Source organism: Carettochelys insculpta, chromosome 7 (assembly GCF_033958435.1).
Source record: "Carettochelys insculpta isolate YL-2023 chromosome 7, ASM3395843v1, whole genome shotgun sequence".
NCBI classification, from domain to species: domain Eukaryota; kingdom Metazoa; phylum Chordata; order Testudines; family Carettochelyidae; genus Carettochelys; species Carettochelys insculpta.
The window spans coordinates 63,023,865-63,037,721 of NC_134143.1; the positions used below are offsets into that span (position 1 = coordinate 63,023,865).

At 44.6% G+C, this 13,857-nt stretch overlaps 1 protein-coding gene across 17 annotated transcripts in view; it reads left to right on the top strand.

Annotated features, from left to right (window-relative positions):
- ABLIM1 (actin binding LIM protein 1) overlaps positions 1–13,857 on the top strand; it is a 299,900-nt gene that overhangs the window by 152,158 nt on the left and 133,885 nt on the right. For all 17 annotated transcript variants that reach the window (XM_074999086.1, XM_074999099.1, XM_074999098.1 and 14 more), the window contains exon 3: positions 11,120–11,303. In XM_074999086.1, coding sequence (XP_074855187.1) covers positions 11,120–11,303 — 184 coding nt within the window. The remainder of the gene's footprint in view (positions 1–11,119; positions 11,304–13,857) is intronic.

Genomic DNA, 13,857 nt, shown 5'->3' on the forward strand with positions numbered 1-13,857 from the left:
GTGTTTTGCAGGGGCAACCGAGGCGGTTGGTCGAGGAACTGGCGGGGACCGGATCGCGCACATGGCCAGGAGCGCGCCAGGGAGCGGCGCGCGCCGGCGCATGCGCGGTCCGGCAGAAACTGCTTGGAAGATCCAATCTGCGGCGCCGGCCAAGCCATCACCTATGGTGGAGCACCCACGGGGACACATCTCGAAGAACCACTGTTACTACGGTGAGTAACTTCTCTTTTCCTCATATGCTAACAAGGGGATTACTGTAGTGCACTTTGGCTTCAGCCTCTTTAAATTCTTGTCTGTAGACCCTGAGCTTAGTTTCAGTAGGATTAGGGTTTCTGTCAGCAACAGAACTTTTGACAGGAAATGGAATTAATTTCACTAGTTGGAAGATGGTGATAATGAGAAATGTTGACAGATGCCATGTTAGACTTTACTAAGGTACTGAAGAGCAAGAGGCTGCTTTATTGGTTCTTGGTGTTGGGACCCATCCTTCTGGGGTTGTGGTAAGCTGTAGGGACCTGTGTCTTGGTGAATCAAACTTGAGGCACTCCTAACTAAAATATATCTACAAACTCGGTAGTTCTTTAAACTCGGTCATGTTGTGTCCTATTTGGATGGAATTTTTTGAGCAGACAGAATTCTGTACCCGGGTGCGTCTGAGACTCTGACTGTGAGAGCTCTTCTCAGATTGTGGTTTATGATGCATTGGCTGGAAGTTGCTTGTGGTAGAGGTTGAAGACTGAGAGAGAACGCTTCTCAGACTCAGCAGCATTGTAATAGTTTTTGTGCTTTTGTAAGAATTTTGTTGGATCCATTTCTTTCAAGGCTATTCCAGTACAATTGAGCTTAGTAAGAAATAACCTTAAGAAAGGGTGTACTTAGGACTCAGTTAAAGAACTTGCATGCATGTGAATATGCTGACAATGAGAGTGTACCTGAGAGAGTTTGGTTGACTTGTAGAGAGGTAAGATGGTGATATACAGGAATGTACATGAGCTAGGCAAAGAAATGTAGTAGTTTTATGCTCTTGGTACCTGTATATTGCCTTGACTTGCAAAATTATTCTTGCTTCTTCATGAGTAGTTCATTTTGTTGATGTTCCTTCAACGGGCTGAGCTGATATTTTATGGCCCTCTAAAGTGGCTTGTTTCATACCAATATATGAAAAGTGGTAGTAGTTGTGTCACAGTGGGCAAGGGTATTTTTCAGGAGAGAATGATCTCTAACTGTATAGGAATAAATGATTTGGAAGACAGTGTAGTCCCTGGAGCACAGGCATAAAAAGAATATGCACACTAAGTAAGTGGGATTGTTAAACTTCTAAGAGTGCAGAATGTTCTTGTGGTCGTCAGGTTGCAGCTCAAAATAGAATGCATGCAGAAATCCAGTGTGGAGAAGACATGGGGATGAAGAACTGAAGTAATTTCTTCATTGGAATGAAACCATATAATACTCACTCTCTCTCAGTCTCTAAATTCTATGGCCCAAATTTACTTGGTAGTAAAATTCCGGTATCTAGTCATAGGCTGACATTCTCCTATTATGAGTTCTTCTGTACCTAGATTTCTTATATATTTATTATTTACAGAAAATAACTGCAGGTGTACACATGGAAATGCATTTTATCAGTTGGATGGTTATGAGCCAAAATACACCATGATGAATGGCTCAAAAGGGAACTCATATGACTTTCCCATTTTAGTATGATCCATATGTGCACAAGTCAGGGAGTTGAATTTATATACAGGTTGAACTTCTCTAATCTAGCACTCTCTGGTCCAGCAACATCAGTGATCCAATGTGATTTTAGTTAGCTAGATGAGTGTGGCTGAGTTTCCCATGGTCACATAAAGTTTGTTTGCAGCCACCAGTCCCGACTCTGTGTTCTGTTCTGTTGTTTAGCTGTAATTTACCCTTAACTGTCCTCTGAGAGCCCAGTAAGCAGTGGAAGTGTCGGTAATGCTGATAGACAATATTGAGCTCCCATGCTTTGGCAAGTTCTCTTATTTGGCTCCAGTCAGGTGCCAAGGGTGCCGGATTATGGAGGTTGCTTTCATTTCCTACCTTTAAATATCTTGCTTTTTGATACTGGGTGCTATAGCAATTCCTGTTATCACTACCGTGATGGCAAGCATGTATATTTAAGAGAACAGTTCTTTAAGACCAGTAGGGGCTGCTCATTTTTTGCATGCCATTGGTATGTTTGCATTAAATATCATTAACTACACTGCTCTCTGTTCTTGTGTTTTGTGCTTTATGTGTCAGCTCATTGCTAACAGCATTAACCAAATGAGAGAGTACTGATTCCTTATATGCCTGAAGGAGCTCTGTGAATAGATCCTTCCTTTAGCTGACCCCCCCCCTCCCCCTGATCTTTAGAAATGAGGTAGATTCCATTTCACTAGGTCACCAACATCCTTGGTTTTCTTATTTAAAATCTTTCTAGGAAGCCTTCTCATCTAGATAATTACAGACAAGTTTTCCAAGGCCAACCTTTGACATTTTTCCGCTGATTGCATTTTCTGTGAGGTTCATTTTCCCCAGACTCATAAGCGACTTTGATCTCCAGCTAGTGCTTAGCTCAATGTGAAGGGTATTTTAAATGGTTGAATGATTCTTACTACTGTTTCCAGCATGGAGCACACAACACTGATACTTCATTTGGGAAGCTGTCACATTGCTACATTATAGATGACTATTGTTCTCGTACCATTGTGCTTTAGGAGAAGCTATTGGTTCTTACAGTGCCAAAAAGAAAGTGAAATTTATACATTTCAGACACAAGCAGAAAAGTTTCTTCTGTGTAACGTGATTTAACTTATAAAGATTACTCCTGTTCTTTGCTACTATTATGGAGAAAATAGAATAAAGCTGAGTGAACAGAACAGCCTATTGGTTATGGATGGGCAAACCAAGTAAATTTAATGTGACCTGTAACTCAGCCATCATGCATGGTATCAACTCAGTGGATATTTACAATAAATGGTTGGAAGTCTGACTCTAATTCCTTGTGGAAAGATATTTGCATCCTGAAGATCCTCTTTATAACTGGCATTAATCAGTGCCATCACGAGCAATCTCTGCACAGAGACCGTGTGAGTTATGGAAGGTAAACTTTCCCGCATCTCTAGGTATAATTGAGCAGCAAAGTGTTGAACCACATGAGTGAGCAATTGAGGACTCGTATTTGATGCTGTCTGTGCTATAGCTGTCTGTGGATAGAGGGAAGGTTTCTGTAGAAATCTTAAGTCTGACACCTTTTGGTGAGTGTTTGGAAAAACAACCTACATAGGTAGCACAATTCTATTTATTCACATAGCTGGAGCTGTGTACCTTAAGTTGACTTTCTGATGTAGCGTAGATATAGCTTTATCTTCCAAACACAAATCACCCAGCTGAACCTGAGCGATTACTGGCCAAGTTCTATTGTCTCTCAAAGCTACAGGATCATGGAAGTATAAGTCTAAACTATTCCACCAAAGGTAGCTATGACTCATGCATTTGTTCCAGGACACTCTTCGTGGGGGAGAAGATCGCGTGGTTGGAATGTAGAATCCCCTGACATGTAGCCTCAAGTTTAACAGAAGCTGACTTTCTCCACTCATGGGGAAAGATATTATAAAAAGCAGAACTAGTGAGTTCTTGTCATTGTGCTTCTGATTTGCCAATGAATATAAATCTAGGTGAAAATGCACCTCCATGTCTTTTATCTTTCCAAAGAGGAATTCTGCTAATTTAAAATGGTATTTCTTCTATCTTATCCAGCAGGAAAGTTCCCAAAGGAATTGTCACTCTTCCTTTATAGAACTGCTTGGCAGGTTTAATTCTTGGTGATCAGACTCTCTCCTTATGATGGATGCCCACCAAAAAATATCAAGCATGAATTGCATGTCGCTACTGTCACAGTTAATCAGTTCTTTCACAGTTCTTCCTATGAGCTTGAGAGTGGAGGACCAAAACTACAGGTACCCTGGTAGCTGTCATACTGGTGCTCTTCATTTTTCATTGGTAACATAATATTTGTATTGAAATAACTTGACAAGAAGACACTGTCAGTTGCAGGATTTATTGTGCACAGGTTTGTCTTGTTCAACTGCCTGGACAAGCATTGATGCATATGACACAAATGGTGCTGGGCAGATGTTTTTTCATAAAAATGGAAAAGAAAAACCAAACTCTTTTTCTCCCTCCACCCCTCAGTGATGTTCCTGTAAAAGTTATAAAGAGGTGCACTACAGAAAATTCTCTGCTTGGAGAAGAAGTCTGTGAATAGAATGATCAATTTTTGCATCATCGCAGAAAAAGCTGTTTAGTTGCATCCCATGTTGTATAGCAAATGTGGATACAGTCCTTTATTTAAATATAATCTGTCTGTGACTCAGAGTGAAAGGAGCCTGCTGCAGCAGCAATTTTTGGTTATTGATGTACTGGCTTAGTTGAATCTCATTTTGTCAAGTGTAGCCAAAAGCCCTAATTAGCAGCTGGAATGCACGGGTTAATTTGTCTGGGCATTTTCCTTTTAAAATAGGGTTGCTGGCCTGGGAGTCTTCACCTCCTCAGCTCAGTACAGGACCACTGCTCTTGATGTGCCAAAGAGGAGGTATCTGCTGATGGTTCTGATTGCAGTTAGTGCTGCCTTATGTTAGAAATACTTACAAGTGAATCCAAGGTTACTGGTACAGAGGGAGGTAACTGGGAATCCATTGGCAATGAACAAAGGGTCTGAATGGAGAACAGGAAACGGGAAAGATTGAGCAGGAAGAGGATTTGCTGTTTAATCACAATTTCCATTTTTTAAAAATATATTTCCAAAAGGCATTTTGATACGTCCCATTGGTGCTGCTGGGAGATGCTTGTCTAAATCCCTGTGGTCGTGATGGGAACATAGATGCTAATAGTTGCATTGGAAAATTTCATCCAAAGATTTCAGAATGCTTTTACAAATGAGTTAGCTGCTCAAGACCTCTGTGTGGTGAAGTGTAGGAGGGATTTTCAAAAGTTGCCAAGTAATTTCCTAAGTGGGTAAACTGAGACATGATTAAGTAATTTTCCAGAAGCTGGGAGAGGAGCCCTTGGCAAAGTAAAACCTAGAAAGATCACAAACAGTTTCAAGGTCAGATTCTGTGACAGGCTGACTACACTCAATGCCAAACTTTAAAAAAAAAATTAAGTGCAAATGCTCATGTTTCAGGTGCAAGCTAATTGCAGAATGATAGAGAATAGTAAGAGATTTCATCATTCACATGTCTGGGCACAATAGGTCTGCACAAGTGGTTTACCCCTTCCTTACTGACTGTTGACTGGACTAAATGAATCATTGGGATGATGGAGGATGACAGTGACTAACAGTACTTTCAAGAGCCATGACCATTTGATATCACCATAGTAGAACAATCTGATTTAAGCATCCATGACAGTATTTGCATCCTACAAGAAGACAAGTGGTGATGCAGAGCGGAGGCTATGCTCTTTTCTAGACATCAGTTTAAATAATTTTGTATGCTTCATTTGAAAAAAATGCTTGAGACAATGAGGGAAGGAGAGGAAACCAGAGGCAGGTCTACCTGAAAACCAGGTTTAGAGCCCTGTGCAGAAAAATAAAACCCTTACTAATGTGTCTGTAGTTTTCTAAGACATTGGTACTGTACTTGACTTTTTAGCTGCATGTAGTCTGAATGCCACTGTGATATGTAGGTTGTTTGCACATGAAATAGTAATGCTGTGTTCTGCAGAAAGGGGAAACTCAAAAAAAGAGTTGCCCGTGTTGCATTGTTCCCATTCAATTAAATACTGCTCCATTTCTACCTGGCATTTTGATTTAGGTTGTTGTTACTTGTTTGTTGTTAGTTACTACATTAACAGTGGTGCCTCTGTAGTGTTATGTGTGGTACAGACAAATTGGAGCAGGGATTGTCTCTCACTAAGAGCTTGCAATCTAAATGTTCAAGGCAGACACAGGAAATAGACTAGTGCAACTCCAATGCAACAGATAAGGCAGAGAGAGAATAAGTGAGTTGCCCTGGGTATGAAAGGGAGTTTGTGGCAAGCCAAGAACTGGACTCAGATCTCCTAAGTCCTTCCCTAGCACTTTAATCATGACGTCAAGTTTTCTTTCCACATTTCCCATGGCATTTTTACTGGAAAGCACCTTGAAACCTGCCCATCTGACTCTCTCTGTGGTCATGACTTTGGTAATTTGATCTAAATATATTCAGCAGTTTTGAAAAAAATATCTGATGGTTTATCTGGAACAATAAGGCATATAGTCGTGCTCTCTTACAATGCAGAGGGCAGATTCTCTTACTAAATTGCGCTGAGTCAGCTCTACAGAGTTATGCACTAATAGTGAGTGAAACCAAAATGCCCAGATACCTTTTTTACTGTTCCATGTGAATCTTCAGATGGGTCATAGTTTGTCACCATTTTGGGGTGAGTAAAAATTCCTTTCAAAACTGGAGATTCTGACTTCTCTTTAAAATTAGGTGTGGCAAAACTTAACCATAAAATAAATATATGGGGTCAAGTCCTTGCACCACCCCTCCAGAAACCCTGTGTAGAACGTGACTCCCTCTGAATCAGACCCATAGGCAATGTCACTGATAAGACCAACATGCTGCTCAACTACTAGCAATTGTTTGACAAATAAATTTTCATTGAAACAAAAAAGCAGTCCAGTAGCACTTTAAAGACCAACAAAATAATTTAAAAGGTATTATTTTGTTAGTCTATAAAGTGCTACTGGACTGCTTTTTTGTTTTGATAGTATATAGACTAGCACGGCTACCTCTGTTACTATTCAAATTTTCGTTGGGGATTCTTTCAGAGGTGGTTGATGCTTAAGCTAGCATTGAATCTTTTAGAGAGCTCTCTTTGTTGCATAAATTGCCCAAGGTAATTTGATGGAGAAATTGTATCCTATTACCTGTAAAATCCATAAAATTAAGTCCTTGTTAGTAAACTCTCTGCTGTAGGGAACTCCATGTTATTCAGCCATCAGTTGGTATCAAGACTTACATAAGAACAACTTCCAGGTTGCAAAAATCAGTGGCTCAACATGCTCATGATGGCAGCTTGTCTAGAATACACATGCATGTTCGTACTCTCTTTTTTCATGGTTGCCTTGTTACAGCTCAACAAAGCTTCCTGGGTTATGAATGGTTAATTTCTCCCATTTCATGTTGAGGGGTCTGACGTGATAAAATTTGTATCGTAGAACTGTGAGGAACCTCGAGAGGTCATCAAGTCCAGTCCCCTGCCCTCCCAACAGGACCTATCATTATCCCTGACAGATTTCTTTTTTTTTAATCTAACCTGCTCCAGACCCTTGAAAGGCCCCCTCAAAGTGGAGCTCACAACCCTGGGTTTACAAGGGCAATGCTGTAACTTCTGAGCTATTCCCCTCCCCCTGCAATTCCACCTGCACCACTATTTTATCCCCATAATGAAGATCTAGCACTCAGCCATCCAAGAGCTTCAAAGTGCTGAGGAAAACAATGCTAAGTGCTAAAGCAGTGGAAAGACATTTAAGCAAATAGTGACCCAGTTTTACCTGCTGAGGTGGGGGCCTTGACCTAAACCAGAGAATAAATATTTCTAAGACATTCATTCTTTCTGACAGAAACACCAGCCAGCCGTGAAAGCCTCTTACCTGGGACATGCACTTACAAAGAAATCATTGGGGTCAGACTGTGCTAGTATGTTAAATAGTAAAATCTGGTCTAGTTTTAGAGCTCTCACTCTTCCTCCTGCCTTCAGAGAGGCAAGATTCTGTTGTTACAGGCCAGCTCTTCCTGGGAGGAATGAATGGGAGGAGGATGAGAAGCGTGGGATGTGGTGTGTCCCTTGTACAGGCCGGCTTTGCTTGCTGGCTGGAGCTAGTTAGCGAGACTGAAACCATAACTCTCGCTTCCACCCCTGCCCCACCAGAATAGCATGTGACTGGTAAGTAGGATTAAAGGGAACCACAGATCAGAGGTTCTAACTTAGACCTACCATGATTGCCCCCTTCCTCCATCTCTCACGCTCCCTTTGTGGTTCAACACTCTTGATGGTAAGCAAGCGTAGACACTCTGTGGCCAGCTCTTTCGAAAGAGGAGTCCTCCATGGCGGCAATCAGGTGGCTGCGCCGCTCACAGCACAGGCAGAGCTCTATGGCCCCAGCATCTGGCTGCGCTTAAGGACACAGGCTCCCAGAAACCCCCAGGCGGGAAGCTGAGAGCATGCAGGTAGCAGTGAGGCCATGCTGCTCTCCAGCTCACTAGCCACCGTGACGGCCAGCCAGTCCTTCACCCCACTTGGACCAGTGGCCAGCCGCCTGGACCCGCGCCCACCCCAGGGGCCCTCCAAGGACAGCAGGGCTGCAATACCCCTGTAAATAGTTTCCCCCAGTGCCCCTTTTTGTGTTACCCCCTGTATATGGTTCCTCCCAGCCCCCCTTTCTGTGATACCACCCCCCGTACACAGGCAAAGCAGTAATAGCAGTTAAATAAAGTGTTTATTTCGTGGTTCTATCTGGGTCCCGTGTGCATGTGTGGGGGTGGTGGGGTGGGGGTGGGGTGTGCATGTGTGGGGTGGAGTGGTTACTGCGGTCCCCGCTCAAAGGCCTGGCGCAGGGCCTCCCGAACCCGCACCCCATCCCTCTGAGCCTGGCGGCATGGGGCAGCAGGGGCTGCTCATACCTGCGCCCTGCCTCAATGGCCCACCCATGCATGAATGGCTCATGCTTTGCCTCCACGAGTTTGTGCAGGGCACAGCAGGCCCCAACCACTGCCGGAACACTGGGGAGGCCCACCTCCAGCCTGGTGAGGAGGCATCTGAAGCACACTTTCAAGCAGCCAAATGCCTGCTCCACCGTGTTGCGGGCCCGGTTCAGCCACTCATTAAAAACATCCTGGCTGGGCCGTGTGTGTCCCGTGTATGGCCTCGTGAGCCAGGCCTGCAGGGGGTAGGGCGCGTCCGCCATGATGCAGGGTGGCATTGTGGTGTCCCCACTGGGGAGCTCCCGCTGGGGGATGAAGGTCCCCTCAGCCAAGCGGCGGCCCAGCCCCGAGTTTCGGAACACCCTGGCGTCATGGGCATGGCCAGACCAGCCCACGCGGATGTCGTGGAACCAACCATAGGCATTGATGAGTGCCTGCAGGACCACAGAGTGGTAGCCTTTACGGTTTATGAAAGCCCTGCCGCTGTGCTCTGGGGCCCGGATGGTGATGTGCTCGCAGTCCAGGGCCCCGAAGCAGTTTGGGAAGCCCAACTCCTCGAAGCACCCGATGGCATTGTCCAGGTCCCTGACATGGACCAGCTGCCGCAGAAGGACCCTGTTGAAGGCCCAGATAACCTGCAGGGAGCAGGAGGAGGATGCACTCATGAGCATGGGGTGGGGTGTAGTGTGCCCGCCCATCCCTGTCCTGTGCAGGGCAGGCCTCCCTGGGTCCCCGTCCCTGTCCCTGTCCCGTCCCTCGTGAGGGCTGCCCTGTGTGCCTCGATGGTGCCCCATTCCGGAGTGCCCCCCATCTCTTGGCCCCTGCATGTGCACAGCTTACCTCATTGAGGACGGCCCCAATGGTGGCTCTGCCCACCCTGAACTGGTGGCTGATGGATTGGTGACTGTCTGGGGTGGCCAGTTGCCAGAGGGCGAAGGCCACCCTTTTCTGGAGCAGGAGCTCTGGCCTTATGTGGGGGTCCTGGTGCTGGAGGGCTGGGGTGAGCCAGTGGCACAGCTCTAGGAATGTCCCCTTGGTCATCCAGAAGTTCTGTAGCCACCGATCGTTGCCCCAGTCCTCCAGCACCAGCGGGTCCCACCAGTCACTGCTTGTGGGGAAGCTCCACAGGCAGCGGATGCCCTGGGGGATCAGCATGATGACTTCCAGGAGGGTGGCTAGTAGGCTGGCTGCCCGTAGCCGCTGCTGTGTGGTGGCCAGGACCATGGCCAGTGCGCCGGCCACAGCCTCAATGGGGACGGGGGGGGCTGCTCGGGTTCCATGAGGGCCCAGGGTGCCTCCTCTGTTCTTGGTGTGTGAGCCTGGGGACAGGTGACTGACCCTCGACATGTGCAGGCCAAGGTCTGGGATGGGGGGGGGCCCTTTAAGGGGACGGTGTGCCGCAGTTCCGGAAGGGCTTGTCCGCCCTGCTACTCTGCCCGTGTGACTTCCTGCACCTGTGTTTTCGAAAACGCGCGCTGCATCGTGTGGACGCTCATTTTCAAAATTGCACTCCGGGACTTTTGAAAGAGCAGATCGCACCTTCGGTCTCTGTTTGTCTGTGTGGACACTCCCTTTCGAAAGGACGGCTTTTGACGCTCTGTTGTGAAAGCTGCGCTTTCAAAAGGGGCTGTAGTGTAGACGCGGCCTAGGTGTTTGGAAGAATATTGTGTGCTTTCACTGGAATTTGACTAGGAGGAGTTTCGCTCAAAGGATCTGTCTTCAGGGTTTTATTTAAAAAAAAAAAAAAAAAAAGAAAAAAAAAGGGTAACTCTAAATCTTCTAGACCTCTGTGCTTGTATCCCAGTGTCTCCCAAGGACTTGTTCCCTAGACAGTACGATCTATCAGTTCTTAAAATCAGATCAGACAGGCAAACTACGTGTGATGAGTTGTCCAATGGGGAGTATGATCTTAGAGCCTATTGTACTGGTGGGTGTTTCCAGAAACTTCAGATAAAAGCATGGCTCTTAGCAGTTGCTGAACATGAAGCCAGTTCCTTTGCACCAGTTTCTTCTTCTACGTCCTTTAACAGTTTATAATCTGATGTCTGAGATTTTATTTTTCGTCCCTGTTTTTCTGTGCAGCCTGGAGGACTATGACATGCATGCTACTGACCGACTCATGGCAGCGGCAAGGGCCACCCACACTAACTGCTGCTGTACAGGCTTCTGTAGGTAGTTGTGGCTGTGAACAACCTCTTGTAGCCAGAGAATGCCAGTCATTCACCAGCGTACCATGTCCTGTGCTGGGCTGAAAATCGTCTCTTATGGAAGGGACAAAACTACCAATTTCATCTCATATGAGACTTTACTGCAGATCTCCTAAAACATTTGGGTGTGGGGAGGATGATAGTTTGTAACTCTCTGTTTCCAGCCTGAGAGACTGATTGACTTAGAATTGATGTGCTCTTGTTTTGTATTTCCAGTATGTGGCTGTGACCTGGCCCAAGGCGGTTTTTTCATTAAAAATGGGGACTACCTCTGCACTGTGGATTACCAGCGCATGTATGGAACCCGCTGCAATGGCTGCGGGGAATTTGTGGAAGGAGAAGTAGTGACGGCTCTGGGAAAAACCTACCACCCGAACTGCTTTGCCTGCACTGTTTGCAAGTGAGTCCTTTCTGTGACATTGAACCTTTTATATAAAACACAGGGGGAGCTGCATTGTCACAGCAGGTAGTCTTAAAAACATGTTTTCTAGTAGAACCTGCTTGACTGGGAATCTTTTGCTGTGGCCCAAACTTAAGGGAGGTCAAAATGCCCATTAGCTCATCTGAAAAGTATCTACCAGCAAAGCTTTGCTCCTGGGTGTAATAGCCTGTACTGCTGCTGTCACCCAGGAAGGAACTGACTATCAGGCTTTTTGTGGACTAAGTCAAAAAGGGCATTTTGATACTAGGTTCACATTTGGGTGAAGTGAGGACCAGAAGCTTTTTAAGGGCTATGATTTAAAAGAGGGAATCTTGCAGCATATTTGTCCCAAGGTAACGCTCCCGTTCCTGTCCCTGAGCTCTGGGGACTCTTAAGCAGTTACAAAAAGATCTCTTCTTTGATCAGGACACAGGCTGTAAGGCTTGGTGTACACTAGGTAGGTAAGTCGATTGCAGATACACAATTCTAGCTATGGCAATTGCATAACTAGATTCTACTTATCTGCAGTCAACTTACCTGCCCATCCTCAATGAGGAAAGTTGACGGGAGAATTCCTCGTGTTGACCTCCCTTATGCCTCATGATAGCAAAGAGTACAGGGGTCGACCATGGACCCCTGAGAGGTAGATTTTGTGCTTCCCTACCAGGCATGTGAAATTGAACCTTGGGATATCAACCCTGAGCAGGTCAATCTTCTGGGTAATGTAGATATGGTCCTAGTCCTGTTTCAGTGGTGTTTATGTTCTTCTTCCTTGTCATACTTGCCATAGTCTCTTGTGGCCAGCAGGAGAGCTCAGCAAAGCACAAACTTGTGTTATACACATCAGTACACGAGAATACTTGCATGGGTCAAATTTCTGGTGTTTAAGTGTTCTTATGATTTAGTCTTAATCTCGTTGCTGGAACTAGAAATACTGCCTTAGCTGGTCCACGCTTGTTTCCAAACCATACACTCTGACATAGTTTCATATTCTTTATCAGCCAGGCAGCTGTTTTACTAATATTGTTATCAGTTTCAGTCAAAGAAATGAAAACAAGCAGTCCTGTAGCACTTTAAAGACTGGCATTAATAGGTCATTAATAAGACAAGTAATTACAGGTGACTGCCCCCCCTTTTTTTCTCCTCTTCTTCCCTGCCCCCCACCCACCCCACCCCACCCCACACTACGTAAACTCTGGATTCTTATTGTCTACTCAAATCTGAAGAAGTAGGTCTTACCCAAGAAAGCTTATTACTAATAAATAAATTTTTTGGTCCTTAAGCTGCTGCAGGACTGCTTGTTTTTGTGAAGCCACAGACTAACATGGCTACCCCTCTGAGTCAAAGAAACACTCTTTCTGTGAATGGAATAATATGGCTTAGAAATTTAAACAAAGTGTCTGCATTTCATTCTTTTCTCTTTAATTCCCAAGCCAAATATGGAAAAGAAAGTTCATAAGAAACATGCTAGTCTTTTTGATTGGACTTTGTGGTGTTATTGCACATCAAATATGCAAAGACCAAAGTAATTTTATTGAGTTTAATGTAGTCACAGGAAGACCCTAATGAAGGAAGGAATGGATCTCCAATGTAACGGGAGTAGTATCTTCAGAAACAGTAATACAGGGCACAGAGAATGAAGTTTCATGGTAAATATTGGCATAGTAATGATGAGACACATCAGTCAGAGATCAGTTTCTGTTGTGAAGTATTAACATCTTCAAAACCTAAGTTGTGATCTGTATTTGCTGTTTACTGTTGATGTGACTTAGAAAATATTCCCATGTATCACTGGCTAGCTAGCAGGTGTGTTGAGCATGAAGCTTAGTGTACTAATGATTACTATCCCACTCTTGCTGATGCTCCCCTGGTCTGTTGCTTCCACCTTTTATGTTGTCTCTTACACTTGACAGTGTAAGTTCTTGGGGTAGGAATTGTCTTCTGTTATGTTTCCAGCACCTGGCCCAATGATTCTCGCTTGATGCCTCTCAGTCATACCACAACATAAATATAATAATAATTAATAAATTGATATTTTCTATACTATATGCTATTCCAGATTGTACCAGAAGTTGCTATTTCTACTATGTTTCAGATCCATTCTTTCTTTCATTCTATTATGCCAGTCACCAAGAGAAATTGAAAAATTTTGGCCCCTTTATCTTATGGATGTCTTCTGAATATTGAGCAAGAAGGCAACCACTAGTCGCCAGTAGTCATCATAGATGTGGAGAGCTGAAAAAGATGTAATTTTTTGTATCAGCTTAACTCTAATTAGGATATTATCCCAGAATGTTGGAGGTTCTTGGGCAACTTCTATACGTTTGCTTGTTGGCTAATTTGTGTGAGTACACCCAGCAGAGATGAACACTCGTTGCTGGTCAGTTCAACCCAAGTGGAGATCCAAATGTGAATCAAAAAGAAATATATTGATCTGCAACATTTTGACTCTTGCTGGTGAACATGGGGATGACCTTAAGCCTTTCATTTCTAAGAAGTCTACAAAACCAACATCAGAAAGGAGAAGAAGTAC